We start from the raw sequence: 18,287 nt of genomic DNA, 5'->3' as shown, positions 1-18,287 counted from the left end.
CAGGAAGCGCTTCCCCCAAGGGCGCAGTAACTGCAAGCAGCTGGGTAGGAGGGAAAGAAAGCAGGATCCAGGGCCGGGCCACCCCAGAGGGCGTGGTCATCTCAGAAGGGCGTGGCGTGGCGGGACCAGCCCAGAAGGGAGAGGTGTGGCCATCCCAGGAGGGCGTGGCCCCAAGCGCGGTGAGTGCAGGCTGATTGGCTAGAGCCTCCGTGACGTCACGCACAGGCCCCGCCTTCTAGCCCCAGGCCCACCGCGGCCCGCTGGCTGGCTGCACTCGGTGCAGCGATGGCGGAGGCCGTGGAGCGCACGGACGAGCTGGTCCGCGAATACCTGCTCTTCCGCGGCTTCACGCACACGCTGCGGCAGCTGGACGCTGAGATCAAGGCGGACAAGGAGAAGGGGTTCCGGGTGAGGACTCGGCGGGCGCGGGCCCGGGGGTTCTAGGAGGGAAGCCTGGAGCGGTTTGGTCCCGCCGCGCGGCGCTTGTCACCCCACCCCAGGCGCGGGGGAAGGGGCACGGGGGAACGGGGCGTCGGGGGGACGATCGGGTTGGACAGATGGGGAACTCAGGCCCCGAGAGAACTGAACTCAAGCCCCAAGTGGCCCAGAGAAGCAGGAGTGTCGCCCAGGCTGCAGACTAAGGTGCCCCCAAGTCTAGCTCCCTCCTGCACCCTTGTGCACCCCACAAGCCTGCGGGCAGGTTGCTGGGCCCCCCATTGCGTGAAGATGAGCGATGCCAGAGTTCAGGCGTGCTGGAGGATTGAATCTGGCAACGAATCTTAAGAGTTGCTTTGCTGATGGTGACCCCCTTAGTTGCAAAGTGGGTCTGAGGCCCAGAGTGTTTTTTTTTTTTTTTTGCAAGCTGGCGTTGGCACTGACTTACTGGCAGTTTCTTGCTTCTGCTTTTGAGAAAGATCTTGTCGCACATTTTTAAATATTTCGCCCTCCCTCTCTTTCTCTCCGCCCCGTACACACTCATGCATGATGTTTGTTGTTGTTGTTTTTTTCCTTGAGAAGTTCTTGGATTTCTACCTGTGTGCTTGTGTTTTTTTGCTGACACCAAGTGGTAGGTGCTGGCAGGGAGGTGGGGGAAAGGCTGGTAGGTGCGTGCTGGCAGATAGGCGAGGGGAAAGGAGTGGAGGGTTTTTTTTTTTTTTTTTAAGGCTCTGGAGGGAAGAAGATCTAGGTAGGTGGTGCTTCCTGGCTTGCTAAAGTCACTCAAAGTGAAACTTGAATCAGTTGAGTCCTGCAGACCTCAGAGACTCGGTCTGTGGAATGGGTTGTGTTAAGTTATTCCAGGGCTTGGAACTTTTTCCAGTTTGGGAGCTGTGATGTGATCACGCCCTCCCCCTTTAGGATCAAACTACTGTGGCTGGGTCCTCAGAGCTGTCGTCAAAGTCCTTTTGGGGCTGCTTTGTTCATTTTGGTGATCACACTTTATGGTGCTCAAGGTGATGCTTGATTGGGGGGCTAGAGGTGCTGCCAGGGATTAAGATAGGGCCAGACAAATGCCTTAACCCCGGTCCTACTTCTCCAACACGTGCTTGGCTGTCCTGCAGGAGTCAGTGGGTGGCTTTCATACAAAACCTGCCTCAGGTGGGCTGGCAGATTGACCTTTATTACTATTGCTTGACCTTTATTACTATTGCTTGAAATTTATGCTGTGAGACAGCAGAGTTGAAATGATCCTACCATGCTGCTTAAGTCAGAGGCAGATCTAAGACCTGGACTCAGGCCAGCTGCTCGGGCCAGGGCGATTTTACCCCGGAAATCTTCAAGCTTATTAAATTCCTCAAGGGCATTAGCAACTCACTTAAGAAGCTATGGCCTTACAGGGGTACAGGGATTTGGGCACATGCCTGCCACGTGAGCAATTGGAGCTTAATTTCCAGCACCATTTGCCCCCTCCCATTACCAAGGATAGGTCTGGAAGCCCCCAGAACTGCCATGGTGGCCTGAGTATGTCCAGCACTGTGGAGCCCAAGCAACATCACATCCTTGGTCTCTTGTCCAGAACTGAGGGCCTGGGTACGACATGATACCTGGAACTCCTGAGCACTTCTCGAGAGCACCCAACCTCTCTCCCAAACCTATGATCTTAGTAAATTCTGGGTGGGGATTTGGGGCCATACCCAGAGGTGCTTAGGGCTTACTCCTGGCAATGCTTGGAGGACTTTATGCAGTGCTGAGGAATGAACCAGTCTGCTGTGTGCAAGGCAAGCACCTAGCTCTTGAACTACATCCAGATCCTGCCACAGGGAAACAGGCTGGATGAACTCTTTGGAAAGCAAGGAGAACTCCCATCTGCCCCAACCCTTTCCAGCCCAGCATTTGTTCCCCAGGTGGACAAGATTGTGGAACAGCTACAGCAGCTAATGCAGGTATATGATCTGGTTGCCCTGAGAGACTATTGGAGCTACCTGGAGCGGAGACTCTTCAGCCGCTTGGAGGACATCTACAGACCCACCATCAACAAGCTCAAGACCAGCCTGTTTCGTTTCTACCTCGTCTACACCATCCAGGTGCTCCCTGCAGAAGGGATTCCTCTATCTAAGAGACTTATTTAATCTAGAAAATATTTTATTTATTTATTTATTTTTTGGTGGAGGGGAGGCATACCCTATGATGCTCAGGGGTTACCTCTGGCTCTGCACTCATGAATCACTCCTGGCAGTGCTCAAGGGACCATATGGGATGTCAGGGATGAAGCCCGGTTCAGCCATATATGCAAGGCAAGCACCCTCTCTGCTGTACTATTTTTCCAGCCCCAAAAGAAAAAAAATTTGAAAAAATATTTTATTGAGACCATTATGAATTACAAATCCTTCACAGTTATATTTCAGGCATATAGTGACAATGAATTAGGGTCATTTCCACTAGTGTTGACCTCCCTCCACCAGAGTTCCCAGCATGCATCCTATACCTCCACATTTGCCCCTGGACTGCTAGTGCAACTGGTCCCTTTTGTGTATAGCTTGTTGTAGTTTGGGTCTCTTGATTCTATTGTCGTTGACTTTGGCTTGAATATTTAGCTCTGGCCATTTAAGAAAAATATTTTTTGAACCCTTAGTGAGGACTTTGCTTGATCTTTTAGATTAGGAAAGGGTGAAACCAGCACCACACAAATTATTCCTGATTCTTGCCTGTCTTTTATTCCTCCCCCTTCTCAACTCTCAGTCATCTGACTTGTCTTCCTTATTCCTGTTTCCCCTTGTGTGTGAGACCTGGAAGTCTGGGTGGTGTTTTAGAAGAACGGAAGTAGCCGGGTTAACGTTTGCCTATTAAAGTTTATAGGCAGGTATGGTTCAAAGTAGACCATTTGAAAATCAGCTAGGTCAGCTGAGTATTTGTTAGGATGGCATTTGTTGTCAGCACATCGGGCTTATGCTAGCTATGGATTGATATAGAACCCCCAGACCTAGAGAAGGAATGAAGATCTTTTATTTATCTGTGGGGAAGGTTTGTCCCCTTAACTAGCAGGATCTCCTTACCCTCTATCAAAAATTGACTTGTTTTTGGGCCACACCTGGCAGTGCACAGGGGTTACTCCTGGCTCTGTGTTGAGAAATCATTCCTAGCGGGCTCAAAGGACCATATGGGAATCTGGGAATCAAACCCAGATCACATGGTCACATGCAAGGCAAATGTCCTACCTGCTGTGCTATCACTCCAGCCCCTGGTTCTTACTTGTTCACTTTTCTCTTTCCTCCCTCCTGTCACCTTCTTGTCCTGGCAGACCAATCGAAATGACAAGGCTCAGGAGTTCTTCGTGAAGCAGGCAGCAGAGCTCCAGAACCAGGCAGAGTGGAAGGATTGGTTTGCTCTGCCCTTCCTGCCCTCCCCGGACACCAACCCCACTTTTGCCACCTACTTCTCGAGACAGTGGGCAGACACCTTCATCGTGTCTCTGCACAACTTTCTCAGTGTCCTGTTCCAGTGCATGCATATCCTTTCCATGGGGCCAGGGACCCTGGGGCACTGCTATTGTTTTCTTCCACAGGAGTTTTCTCCCTGGGGTCCTTGTTCTGCATTCTGGGAGGTGTTCACACAGACAGTGGGGGTAGTTGTTAGGAAATCAGAAATCAGAGGCTTGATTCTGTTGCTAAAAGAGTAGCAGACCACCTGGGTGGTGATTACAGAAGCCTTGGGGAAGGGCATGCATTTGTACAATGTGTGGCCCACAGAAGAGCCCTAAAGTAACGGCTCAGTGCTTCTCAGTGGGCAGTGGGGCTGTTGGGCAGCTGCTTCCTCCTGCACCTGGCCAGCCTGGAGAGCCCCACCCCTCTGTTCGGGCCCTGAACCCCAGGATAGCACCAGCCTTTACTGGTCATATGGGAAACACTTGGGACTAGAAGTTCCTGCCAATTGATGTGCCCAGGTTATGCTATGTTGATCTGTTTGCCAGATATCAGGGCAGCTTTAGGAACATAAATGAGGGTACCAGGGGATAGTGTGAGCAGTAGATTAGGGGGCGCTACCCTGGGTGGTTTCTCTAGAGTCTAGCAGGACATGTACCCCCCCCCCCATTCCTAGCACCTCTGGCTGTTACCTTGGTACTTCCTTCACCAAGCCCTGCCCAGCACCACCACTCCAAAGGGTAGAGCTCTGCCAAATGTTACCCCTATTTAAGGGAAAAGGAAAAAAAAATTATGTGTTTATAGGTGTTTGAGAGAGCACGTCAGTCATGTATGCCATGCTTTGTACCAGGAAGCCTGCCTTTTGGCAGCCTGTTGCTCATTCTAGACTGAGTAGGGAAGAAGAAAGGTGGATTTGGAAGGTGCTACTTGGTGCAACACTGAGAAAATGGGGCCTGCTGGAGACATGGCTTGTGGCCCCAGGAGGGGTGAACTTCTCTTTGACATGTGAGGGGATGTGAATTACACTCTCTTGGTCAGGTTGAATTCTGGGGTGCTGGGGATCCAGCTCTGCCTCTGCTCCACCTCCCCAGTCCTCCTCTTACCTGTTTGTTCATTTTTTTCCCCTCCCCTGCTATGTCCCTTCATCCCAGGGACTTTCAGAGGCAACTGGTGGAAGACCTTGGCCCAGAGATGATGTGAACGCACATCTAGAAAGTGAGAAACCATCACTGTAGCCTTTAGGAGCACATGGTGCCTCTCACTAGGTCAAGCACCAGTCATGGTGTCAGGAGTGCTTGGAAGATACTGATCTCCATATTTAGGAGGGGTTGCCCAAGTGTGGCATGCCTTGTCTAAACCTTTGCAAGGGAGCAGCTGTGTGCAGAGCAGGGACACTGCATGGCCAGTCCTTCTGCACGGCAGGTCCATCCTGCAGGGCTGTGAGCCCAGCCTAGCCTGGTGTTGGATGAAGCTCAGAGAAGAGAGTGTCTTGAAGCTGCAAAGGCCCCTCCACACCCTCTCAGCTCCCCGTCCCTGTCCCATCCCTGTCTCATTTAGAGGGCTTTGGGAGGCCTTTACCCATTTCACCAGTGGCTGCTTCTTTAACCTGAGACACCAGTCCCAGTCATCCTGAACTTTGACGCCGAGTGCCAGCGGACCAGCCAGGTTCAGGAAGAAAATGAGGTTTTGCGCCAGAAGGTAGGGTGTGTGTGTGGTGGTGACCATTAGGAAATCCTCTCAGGCCCCTCCCCAGCTATTCCCCACCTGCCTTTATCTGTGCAGTTTGCAGCCTTGAGCTATTTGAGAAAACCGAGTTAGTCTGAGGGCACCAGCATTCACTAAATTGATCTACTGATGGGACTCATTAAGTTTGTTGTTTTTTTTTTTTTAAGCACTTTTCTGTCCTGGACTGACTGTATAGGTTAGATATTTGAGGGGGGACGACATCCAAAAGTGCTCAGGGCTTACTCCTGGCTCTGTGGTAAGGAATCACTCCTGGAGAATTTAGGAGACCATATGTGGCACCAGGGATTAAAGCCAGCAAGAGCCCTACCTGTTGTACTATAGTTCTGGCCCCCAATAAGTTATATTTTTTCAGAAAAAATATGAGCTGTTGGTGTGTATATGTGTGTGTATGTGTGTGAAAGGTAGGTGGTGGTTAAGATTCTTGGGTTTGTGTGTTCAGTTTTCTTGAGACCAAAGGTTATAAATGCTTAACTTTGTTAAAAAACATTTTGGGTGGGTGGGTGGGGATTAGGGTTCAAAGATCGATCATGGGGGTTGCATATGTGAGGCCCTGGCTAGATCTCCAGTACCAGAAGCATGAATATATTTTATTTTATGTTATTTATGGTTTTGGGGCCACACCTGACAGTGCTCCGGTGTCACTGCTGGTTCTGTGCTCAGAAATTGCTGCTGGCAGGTTTAGGGGACCGTATGGGATGCCAGAGATCTAACCTAGATCTGTCTTGGGTTGGCCATGTGCAAGGCAAACTCCCTACAGCTGTGCTATCACTCTGGCCCCAGAATTAATGTATTTTATTTTATGTTCTTTTTTTGGTTTTTGGGTCACACCCAGCATCGCTGAGGGGTACCTGCTCAGAAATTGCGCCTGGCAGGTTCGGGGACCATATGGGATGCTGGGATTTGAACCACTGTCCTTCTGCATGCAAGGCAAATGCCTTACCTCTGTGCTATCTCTCCGGCCCCAAGAATTAATCTATTTTATTTTATTTTTTTGAATTAATCTATTTTAAAGAAAGAAAATGCCCTTTGGCTTTGCTAAGCCTGATTTCTCTGGCTTCCAAAGAGTCCTTGGCAAGATCACTTGGAGCTGTTTCTCTCCGTTAATTGAAGCAAAAGCGAAATCAGATAAGAAGAAAGCGAGTTGAACGATGGAGAAAGAAAGTGCCTTTGTGCCTGTATCGGTTCTGGCTTCCTCACCTCACTAACCCGTTTTTTTTTTTTTTTTTTTTTCCTGTCCCAGGGAAGCAGATGAGGGATATTTTGATGGCAGAGCAGTGAGACTGGATTTTATCTCATCTTTCCCAGGGGAAAGAGGAGGTGACATTTTCCTTTACTCTGCCTTTATTTATCCCTACCCCAGCTCTTTGCGCTACAAGCTGAAATCCACCGGCTGAAGAAAGAGGAGCCACAGCCCGAGGAGGGAGAAGCTTTGGTCCAACACAAATTGCCTGCTTACGTGTCCAACATGGACCGCCTGGGGGACTCGGAACTGTGAGTACACATCCCTCTAAGCCTCCTGAGCGCACTCAGCATGAAAGATGCACCCCTTGGTGTTTGCTTCCTGCTTCCAAGCTTTCCCAATAAGTCCCTGGAGGATCTGAGCCCCTCCCCTTCCCAGTCCCTGAGCCCCTCCCCTTCCCAGTCCCTGATCCTACTTAGAACATGGCAGAGTGGCATAGATCCATCGGTCTGCACGCAACAGAGCCCCAGCCAGTGTGGCGGACCTTTGGGGCATCTCTGTGTGTGCTGAAAGCGCCCGGCAGAGGAGTACATGGGCAATCACAGCCTGGCATGGCAGTGGGAGCCTGGCCCTGGGTGAGGAGGATTCAGAGAGTGAGACAGATTGGGAGATGGTCCTTTGGGTGACTTCTTGCTGAAGACCTAGGAGACAGTAATTACCATAGTGTTTAAGGAGCTGGGGGAGGCTCAGGGCTAGGGCCAGTGAACAGTTAGTGATTCTGGTGCAAATTCAGGCCCGCAGGTTCCAAACCTACATGGCCCAACTCAGTACTAGATGGGCTGGCTCTACTTTGTAAGTAGGTTCTACTTTAGTGCTGTCACCACTGGGAAGAAGGTGCCAGTCCCGAAGGTCATTTTAAAACGATGGACCAGAGTGATAGCACAGTGGTAGGGTGTTTGCCTTATATGCGGCTGACCCGGGATTCAATCCCTGCCATCCCATACAGATCCCTAAGCCTGCTAGGAGCAATTTCTGAGCACAGAGCCAGAAGTAACTCCTGAGTGCCCTGGGTATGTCCCCTACCCCCCCCCCCCCCGCAAAAAAAACATGTGGAGGATATAATGTATCTTACAAGACAACAATAAGTGTAAAATATAGGGGTTGGAGCAATAGCACAGCATTAGGGCATTTGCCTTGCACACAGCCCATCCGGGTTCATTCCTGGCATTCCATATGGTCCCCCAAGCCTGCCAGGAGTAACCCTTGAGCACTGCTGGGTGTAACCCTAAAACAAAAATAAACAAACAAAAATAATGTGGAAGACAGGGTTGGAGTTAGTACAAGGGTTAAGGCACATACTTTGCTTTTATTTTAATGATCCAAGTTTGATTCCTGGAACCACACAAAGTCCACAAGCATGGCTGGGTGCAGCCTTGGAAGTCTCCTTGGGCCCAAGCATGAACCACCTGCTTGGCTCACCCAGAAAATCACAGGGCAGAGGCTCCTGGACCTCCTGAGTTCCACTTGGGAGACCATTACCTCCTTACCCCCCAAATATTGATTGGCTGTGTTCAGGAAAAATAAATAGGGGTGGAGTGATAGTACAGTGGTAGTACATGGCTGACCTTGGTTCAATTGCCAACATCTCAGATGGAACCCTGTGCATCACCAGAAGTGATTCCTGAGTGCAGGGCCAGGAATAAGCCCTGAGCACCAGGGATGGCCCAAAAAGAATAAAGGAAAAGGAAAAGAAGCCAAGTTTATTTCAGCGCTGTATTAATTCAGCCCAGCTGAGCCTATATGCATCAACATGTACTGAAAAGAAAAGAGGACATTAATAATCCCACTGCACGTTTCTTTTTGAGTCTGGACTTGCAATGTGAACTTGCCCCTCCACTACATCCTTATTTGGACAGACCGCATTCTTTTTATTTTTATTTTTATGTTTGGTTTTTGGGCCACACCGGTGGCACTCGGGTTACTTCTGGCTCTGTGCTCAGAAATTGCTCCTGGCAGGCTCGGGAGACCATATGGGATGCTGGGAACTGAACCCTGGTCTGTCCCAGGTTGGCTGCGTGCAAGGCAAATGCCCTGTAGCTGGTACTCCCTGGTAAGAGACTTAGGTCTGGGGATGATACTCCCATTCTAGCACCAACCTGTGAGCCCAGGTCTTGGACCCAGTACTTTCGAGATCTGTACTCCAGGCCCTCTGGAGTCCTTGTGACCCCTGTGACCCCAGGTTGTGTCTCTCTGGTCAGGACCATGGTTTACAACCAGAGGAACGCAGCCCTCTCCCAGTCGCCTCGGGTTGGCTTCCTGTCCTCGCTGCTGCCACAGAGTAAGAAGAGCCCCTCAAGGTTGTTGCCGGCCCAGGGCCCCCCGCAGACTCAGAGCACAGCCAAGAAAGAGTCCTTGAGCAGCCAGGTGAGTGGCTGACTGTGCTCCCAGACCCGCTTGCTGGTGTTGTTCCCAGACAGGCCCCACCCTCCCTGCCTCCCGTTGGGCTGGTTTCTTGGATCTGTGGGTGTGATCCTAGGTGTGTTTCCCATCCTCTTCCTGCTTCCTGGCAGCCCTAGGAACCCCCTGTAGGGTGAGAACTAGGAGCGAGCAAAATGGGTCTGCATCTTCTAGGGGTGGGGGTCAGTCCTCACCTTGGGACTAAGGACAGATGGGACAGTGGGCAGAAGCCAGAGTGTGGCCTTCTAGGCTGACCACTGTATGGGTCAGCTCCCCAAAGCTTTGAGGGGGTTTGGAAATGAAGGAATGGAGGACAATGAGACCCTGTAGGCTCCAACAGGCCTCACTCATGTTCACAGGACTTTCCAGGACCTGAGAGCATGCTTGTTTGTGAGGGGCCACACCCAGAGCTGCTTAGTGGTTACTCCTGGCTCTGTATTCGGGAATTACTCCTGGGATGCTGGGAATTGAACCTGAGACAGCTGTGTGCAAGGCAAATGCCCTCACCTGCTATATATATCGCTCTGGCCTAAGGGTGAATTTGAGCCCTTGTGAACCTAAAGAGTTTTTCTACTGCAGAATAGCATGTGGACAGAGTTAAAGGAAAAGGATTTTGGAGCATGTGTCTTTGTGAAGTGCTGTTTTATTGATACTGCAAAGACTTTGGCCTTGGCTCTCTGGTCTAGAAGTTTGTGGGAGAATTTCTTTCATGCCAGTGTTGGGCTTGAACTGCCATAGTTTCCCTCCAAGGTGCTTGTTATGTGATGAGCAGAAATCACAGCTTTCACACAAGGCCTGTGGAAGGTAGCTGGTGCTCCTGTGACTGAGATACTCAGCCCAGAAGATTCTTTCTCTATTGCTTCAGTTGTAGTGCCTAGTGGAAATCTCTTCTTTTCCTGCTCCAGGTGCCTAAAACAGACCAGGGTGGCAGCTATTCAGGGCTGATCCCCACATCCAGAAAGAGGGGTGGCTCCTGGCTGCCAGAAGGTAGTGGACCTTGAAGACCCAGGTGCCCATCTTCATCTGGTTTGAGGTTGGGATTGTTCAGGGCAGATACTGGGTAGGGTGCTGGCTAAGAAAGAAAGTGCGGTGGGTAAGCTAATCATCCTGGTTGGAATAATATTACTAGGGTCAGAGAGATAGTACAGGATGTAAGGCACTTGCCCTGATGCAGATTCAACCCCTAGCATTGCATAGGGCCTCCTGAACCCTGGCATGAGTGATCCCTAAATACTTCCAGGTGTGGCCCAATAACCCCCATACTCAAAAACAAAATATTAAAAAAGCAATAAGAGCCAGAGAGGTAGACCTAAGAATAAGGCACTTGCCTTGTATTCAACTGACCTGGTTCAATCCCTTATACCCCAAATGATCCACTGAGCACTGCTAGGTCAGACTCAGGAGTAGCCCCTGAGTATTCCCAGGTGTAGCCTCCAAACACCTGAGTCCAAGCAACCCTCTCCTTTCAAAAATTTTTATTTGCTTGTTTATTTATTTATTCATTTATTTATTTATTTTGACCATTCTTGGTCATGCTCAAAGATCACTCCTTGCAGGGTTCAGGGACCATATGGGATGCCAGGAATTGAACCTGGGTGGCCAATGCAAGGCCAATGCCCAACCTATTGTTTTATTAATTTGTCTCCCCCCCCCCCCAATTTTATTGTTGCAGTTGTTTTGTTCTGTTTTTGGGTCACACCCGGCAGCGGCAGCGCTCAGGGATTACTCCTGGCTCTACACTAAGAAATCGCTCCTGGCAGGCTCAGGGGACCATATGGGATGCTGGGATTCGAACCGCCATCCAAGGCAAATGCCTTACTTCCATGCCATCTCTCCGTGCCCCCTCCCCAATTTCTTTTTAAAGTAATAACAATATTTTTAAAGCAATAACATTCATCTCTCTTTGGGAAAATTGAATGGCTCCCCTGAAGAACCTTGGGAGTAGATGCTGTTTCTGGCAACTTGCAAGCATCTGATCCATTTTAGTAATAGTTGCAAAGGTTCTGGACTGTTTGGGTACCTGAGTCAGGCCTGAGACCAAAATGCAAAATGGCTCTGCTCTCAGTACCCCCCCCTGAGGTCTGAGATTGACTGGAAATCAGTCCTGGCTCCCTTTCTCAAGATTTCACCTGAAATTCAAACCTGAAAGTTAGGATTCTGGTTCTATGGAATGTGGCCCCGTAAGTTTTTCTGTTGACGTGGCAGCTCTTTCACCACACGGTCTTCTTGAGTGCAGTACGTGGGTGCAGGCAAGTGAGTTCCTCTAAGTGTGCACCTGGGGGGGGGGGTGTGCTGGAGAGATAGTATAGTAGATAGAGTGTTTGCCTTGGACCTGGCCTACTTGGGTTCAACATCCCAATGTTCCCCTGGGCCCACCAGGAGTGATTCCTGTGTGCAGAGCCTGGACTAAGCCATGAGTACCACCGGATGTGACCCCAAAACAAACAAAAAATGTGTGCCCAGAATGGTGTATTTCAGCATTGTTAATATGGAGTGTAGGAAAACATGAGGCAGGGAATATGGGGCCAGACCCACGGCCTGGCTCTCTTTTGTGTTCAGGAACTAACTCAGTGCTGCATTAAACAGACATGAGCCTGGGAGTGTCTGTGTATAATTCATTTTCAAGTGGGGAGGGCCTCTTAAATGTGTGGCCTTCAAACAGAACTCGGAGTGCCCTGTGCTAGATTGCAGAGCAAAGAGAGTCTCATTTCCATTTATGAATGGAGCAGACACATAGATGTCTGCGCTGAGGAAAACATAGGACTGGGGGCAGTCACATGTTTTTATGGAGAATGGACTCTCAATGTCTCTGTTGTAAAAAAAGAGCCAGGAACAAGATAAAACCCCTGAATTTTAGCGTCAGAAGGAAGGTTACAGGTCACCCTCCTATGAGCTGAGGAACAGGTTGTCTGTGTTGATGGTCTCCAGCGATTTGCTGCTCACTCCTGGACACAGGATTAGTTCATGTCTACAGTCTACAGTTCATGTCTGCACGTTTTGCTGTCTGGAGCTGCAGAGAATAAAGCTTCATGTTAGGATATTATTTGCTATCTTTCCCGGTTTACCATCCACTACTCATTCTCCTTTCTTCCCTGTATGCCCACATTGGCATCATTCCATAGACATCCTTTAGTAAAGGCCATGTTCTATGCTTTGTATTTGGGAATTTGAAGCCTCCGTACATTCTGAGATGCTCACCTCCTGATTCCAAACACAATCAGTTGTCTGATCACTTGCCCTGATTTTAATGATGCCTGTGTTTAACTCTTACAACATGATTTATTTTTATCAGCCCCTTGCTTTGTTAGCACATTGTAAGAAGCATGAAAATTTTTCCTCTCTGCCACCAGGCCAGGCACCCTCTCTTTCTGATCACTAAAGAATATTCAAACCAGTAAACGGTTATTAAGTTAGTGGTATATGAAATGATGGAGCACTCTTATTTAAGTATCTTGCAAGTTTGAGCCTCTGCCTTCTGGGCTATGGGGAGTCTCTCTGTAACCTTTGATCCGGAAGTGATCCTGCCTTTGTAGGTGGGCACACCCTCCCTGCTTGCATTCGAATCTGGAATTAGTCTCGAAAATAATGAAGGGAAGCCCCTGCTCCCTGTGGATCTGAATGTAGTCTGTCTGGCCCAGGTCCTGTCCTTCCCTCCACTGTGATCTCTCTCCTTCTAGTGCTTGATATAAGCCTGTGGACACCTTCCCTGCAGGCACTCACTCTCGGGAGAGACTTTAGTACCAAATTGCCCTTAATGGAGTGAGATGTACAGAACGACAAGCATTGGTCCGCACACTTGCATAATGCTAACTCTTATTAGTGTCTAATTGCTACCTAACTACCCAGGCATCAACTGTCTAGGTATGTACAGCTGCCTCGGGGCCATATCTTTGGGTCCTAGCAGGATGTTTCTGTGCCTCTCAAGCTCTGATTTCTCTGTGCTAAGGCCTGCTTTTTCTTGGCAGGTGCTGAGCAAAAATTAGCTGTTGTTAACTTACTTCCTTATAGGCAGAAGGATTGAGGACAGAGTTCCAGGTTCAAATAGTTCTCTGAGCACTAGCAGATGGAGATGAAGAAAGAGTGTCATCAAATATAATTGAAATGTATATGAATTCGGTAGTTAAATTTTTTTAATAGGATTTGCTCTTAAAACACTGTTAAGACTATTAATGACTGGACCGGATTTCTATAATACTATGGGTAGGGCTCTTGACTTTTTAGTGGCCAACTCAAGTTCCATCCCTGGCATCCCATATGATCCCCCAAGCCTGCCAGCAGTGATTCCTTAGTGCAAAACTAGAGTAACCTCTGAGCACTGCTAGGTTGGGCCCCTGTCCCACAAAAAAGAATTACTTAACAAATAGTTAAGTTATATACTTTTTTTTTTTTTTTTTTGGTTTTTGGGCCACACCCGGCGGTGCTCAGGGGTTACTCCTGGCTGTCTGCTCAGAAATAGCTCCTGGCAGGCACGGGGGGACCATATGGGACACCGGGATTCGAACCAACCACCTTTGGTCCTGGATCGGCTGCTTGCAAGGCAAATGCCACTGTGCTATCTCCCCGGGCCCAAGTTATATACTTTTATACCAAAGTATTATGCTGTACACAGTTACTTTCATCAGCATTTAAACCATTTTTTTGGATTTATTGTTCATGCTCCTTTATTTGGTATAAGAACATTTCATGGGGGCTGGAGGTAGGAGCATTACTACATACTCCTGGATCTGAGAATTATTCCTGGTGATACTCAGGGAACCATATGGGGTGCCAGGGATTGGAGTGGACCCTTTGTATTATCTCTCCAGACCCCTAAAATAACTATGCTGCAAATGATAATCAGCTTTATGCTATTGTGGAACAATTTATTTTCTCATTGTGTTGAAATAAAGTGGGATTCTGACCATATCTTTTTATTTTGTGGGGGACTATACCTGGTAGTGCACAGGGCTTACTCTTGGATCTGCTCTTAGCAGGGCTCAAGAGAACCCATATGGGATGCTGGGGATCGAACTTGGGACAGCATTGTGCAAGCTAAGTGCCCTGCCCCATGAAGTATCGCTTTACCCTCTTTGGAACTTAGAGTTTAAAAAGAAGCAGCATATGATGGGGAATGCCAAGGCCTCACCTCTCTCACAGTATCAAACTGCCCCCTTTTTAGTCCTCACAAAGGCACTTATTCTTTTGCCTAACATGCTTTTTAATTTTCCTTTTGGGGGCTAGAGCGATAGCACAGCAGTAGGGCATTTGCTTTGCACTTGGCCAACCTGGGACAGACCCAGGTTCGATTCCCGGCATCCCACATTGTCCCCGGAACCTGCCAGGAGTGATTTATGAACACAGAGTCAGGAGTAACCCCTGAGCACTGCCAGGGGTTACTAACTAACTAGCTAGCTAGCTAGCTAACTAACTAACTAACTAACTAACTAACTAACTAACTAACTAACTAGAGTTCTGAGATCGTTAAAAAAAGATAGTAATTATTCTTTTGGAGTTCTGTGAACATCCAACCTGAGGTTGCCTCCCTTCCCCACTACTACTTCCTTCCTACACAGGTGTTTGGGTGTCTATGGCATAAATATTTTGTTTTGCTTTCACACCTAAACATGATTTCAATGAGGACATCATATACCACTCATCAAGTGCATTTATAACCCAGATTGGGTGGGTGGAGGGCCTCGGTCCATCTCTGGTGCTTACTCCGGAGAGTTGGGCTGTAGGGGAGAAGGCAGCTGACTGAGGAGTGAGGTTTCCCTCATTGAGGTGTAGAAGATGGAAGGAGGATTCCTCTCCAGCAGGCTGCTCATCACCTGGTCTCTTGTCCCCAGAGTGCCAAGGGAAAGGAGCCAGCCTGTGGACCCAAGGACACCAAGGGCCTCTTCAGCGGACTTACCCCCGGGGAGTCCAGCTGGTCCCAGCACCGGCAGCGACGCCTGCAAGACCATGGCAAGGAGCGGAAGGAGCTTTTGTCCACAACTCTGCAGGTCTGTATGGTGGGAGAGCCTGGGCATTTTTTGCCTGTGTTTTGGGAGATTCTCTTGCTCTTCGTTTACCTGTTGCCTCTCCTAGTGGTTCCTTAAATGCCCCCACCCACCTGCATTCCAGTGAAGGAGTTCTGTAATTCAGTTGAGTTGGACCCTACAAGGCTGCTTCCTTGCTCAGGGTACCTGGGCTTAGAGACCAGACTTGCTAGAACACAGGACCCTTATTCTTCCATTCACCCCCAACCCCTACAAAGGCCCTTCATGGTGATGGTAGCTCCGAGGGCCACGGGTTCACCCCTTTGTGCTCTATCTAGCTCAGCTTCTTGAAGGCTGAGCATGAGGCTTCCCTCCCTCCTGAGTTTGGAGGCTGCTGCCATCACCTTCAAAGACTGAACATTGGAGGCAGAAGGCCAGGGTGGTCAGTCTTGTGTCTCCCTCACCTCCTGAGGGTGCTTGCAGGGGGAAGGGACATTTCCACCCAGCCCTGTCCCCAGCCCCATGTTGTTCTCTTTGCTCTCCAGTCCTCCTGTCCCGTGCGTGGGGCTCACCTGCTCCAAGGGCATCTTGCTGAACCCCGTGTCTGGTGCTCCTCTTCTTCCCTGCACAATGACTCTTCCTGCAAGCAGGTGGTCGTTCACCTCATCATTCCTCAGGAGACAGGAAACTCCTAGGAAGCCAGGTGTAGAGTCTGGCTCTGTTGTCAGCCTGGGTCTCTCTCTTTCTCAGCCATACCCAGCAATGCTCAGGGTCGCTCCTGGCGGTTCAGGGAACCCTGTGGTGCCAGAGCTGGAACCCCGGCCTTCCACATGCAGAACACACGCTCAAACTCATGGAGCCCTCTCTCTGGCCCTGGGGTCTCTCATGTCCTTTCAGTCACCCCAGTCTTTAGGTAGGCCTACCAGGCAAGGTACCAGTTGACATGTGAGTCCTGGGGGGGTCCCACTGGAGTCCTTTTATCTGGGTGCACCCCCAGAGCTGCCCCTATAAGCTTTCTCCTGGGAATAATTCATTCGCTTCTGCTTTTTGTCTGGTTCCCTCAGTTGTATCATCTGGTCAGAACCCAGGTAATCTGAGGGCATATTTGAGGACTCAATTCCCTCTCACCCCACCTCTCACTACCATGCTTATTATTTGGGGCCTGAGCAGGAGGGAGGAGAATGTGAGCTGTGACAGGGATGAGTACTCTGGGCCTCTGAGATATGGGACATTAGCTGGGCCTGGCCTAGGCTGGGTTGGGCTGGGCTGAGATGGCTACTACTGTCCTGACTGAGAGCTCAGCCCTCCAGACTATGGTACCCCCAGTTTGCCTCAGATAGTTGTGACCTGGCCTCCCCCTCTCCAGTCCTGTCCCAGCCACAATGCTGACCCCTCCTGCTATCTGTCTGCCTTGGTCCCTCCAGAGCACCGACAAGAAGCCTGAGGTAGGCAGTGCAGAGGCAGAGGCCTGTGTGGAGCTCCACGCTGAGGTCCCAGAGATGCTGATGCGAGCCCCAGCGACTGGCCCTGAGGGAGTAGGGGTACGCCCTGAGCAGCCTTTCATCGTGTTGGGGCAGGAAGAGTACGGGGAACACCACTCGTCCATCATGCACTGTAGGTGCGTCTCCCCGAGAGGTCTGGGATTCGGGCTGCTTGTGCCAGGTGGGGTGGAGTTGAAGATGGTAGAACCATTGCCATAGACTCAGTGAACCCCTGAAGAGTTGGAGGGCTGGGGGTGGGGGCTGCCTAGAGCTGCCCATGGCTTGGGCTTTAGCAACAAAGTTTTTTGTTTGTTTGTTTTTGGACCACACCCATTCACACTCAGGGGTTACTCCTGGCTCTGCACTCAGAAATTGTTCCCGAATCGAAATTAGGTCCATCCTGGGTTGGCCTGTGTACAAGGCAAACACCCTACTGCTGTGCTACCTCTCCAGCCCCAGCAACAAGTTTATTTTTTTAAAATCTCTCTCTCTCTCTCTCTCTCTCTCTCTCATACACATACACACACACACACACACACACACACACACACACACACACACACACACACACACAGTGGGTGGTCCTGGGGTGTCAGTGGAGTCATCAAGGTAGTGGTCCTTCAATCCCATCATGTAGACCAAGGCGTCCTTCATCTCTAAGTCACTCTTTCTGTCGTTTGAGTGTGAGACACACACACACACACACACACACACACATACACACACACACACACTTTGCTCTGTTGGTAGCTATTGTACACGCGCACACACACACACAAACACACACACACACACACTTTGCTCTGTTGGTAGCTATTGAACACAGTTTCTGCCCCCATGCAGAATACACAGGGCAGGTGGGTGCTTGGCTCTGCTACCCCAGGGAACTGGCAGTCCTTCCTGTCCATGGCTTGGCACAGTTAGAACTTTGTGCATGGTGCCAGGGACAAACAGAGGAAGGGCCATTCTAGAACAAAGACACACCTGTCTAGAAGTGGAGGCATTTGAAGGGTTCTGCTTTCCACTGGTCAGGAAAGTCGGAAAGGCCCATATCTGGGTGGTATTGGGAGAGAAAGATGGGCTGGATGGGGCTGTTGGCACCTTCCACTCCCCCAGAGGCCCCTTTATCCTCATCTTTTCTCACAGAGTGGACTGCTCAGGGAGGAGGGTTGCCAGCCTGGACGTTGATGGGGTCATCAAGGTGTGGTCCTTCAACCCCATCATGCAGACCAAAGCATCTTCCATCTCCAAGTCACCCTTGCTGTCACTGGAGTGGGCCACCAAGCGGGACCGGCTGGTGAGTTGCATCTTACCTCACAGCTGATTCTTAGAGCCTGGGCTCACCATTCGATTTTTCCTTCCCTTCTCTCTTGGAAACTTGGTGGGGGAGAGGGTTGGGAATAGGGGGACAGGCATGGTGACTGGAATGACAAGAGCTGATACTGGCTGACAGAGAGACCTGCCAGATGGCAGAGACTGCTCCCCATCTAGAACCAGGAGAGACCCTCTTCCTCCCTCATCCAGGAAAATGCAGTTAGGGTTGCCCATTTCCAACATTCTCCCCTGCTCCTTCTCCCGCCCGAGCCCTTCCTGTGTGAGACTCACTAAA

At 50.0% G+C, this 18,287-nt stretch overlaps 1 protein-coding gene across 1 annotated transcript in view; it reads left to right on the top strand.

The window, feature by feature from the left end:
- The first annotated feature begins 258 nt into the window (after nt 1–258).
- Nucleotides 259–18,287, top strand: part of WDR91 (WD repeat domain 91) — a 31,877-nt gene continuing 13,848 nt past the window's right edge. The window contains exons 1-9 of the mRNA XM_049774394.1: nt 259–408; nt 2,343–2,522; nt 3,737–3,944; nt 5,473–5,555; nt 6,964–7,094; nt 9,042–9,207; nt 15,066–15,221; nt 16,622–16,815; nt 17,825–17,975. Coding sequence (XP_049630351.1) covers nt 286–408; nt 2,343–2,522; nt 3,737–3,944; nt 5,473–5,555; nt 6,964–7,094; nt 9,042–9,207; nt 15,066–15,221; nt 16,622–16,815; nt 17,825–17,975 — 1,392 coding nt within the window. The 5' untranslated portion in view covers nt 259–285. The remainder of the gene's footprint in view (nt 409–2,342; nt 2,523–3,736; nt 3,945–5,472; nt 5,556–6,963; nt 7,095–9,041; nt 9,208–15,065; nt 15,222–16,621; nt 16,816–17,824; nt 17,976–18,287) is intronic.

Source organism: Suncus etruscus, chromosome 1 (genome assembly GCF_024139225.1).
Source record: "Suncus etruscus isolate mSunEtr1 chromosome 1, mSunEtr1.pri.cur, whole genome shotgun sequence".
In the NCBI taxonomy this organism is placed as follows: domain Eukaryota; kingdom Metazoa; phylum Chordata; class Mammalia; order Eulipotyphla; family Soricidae; genus Suncus; species Suncus etruscus.
The sequence above is the reverse complement of the archived record's forward strand: the minus strand, read 5'-3'. Positions and strand labels throughout refer to the sequence as shown.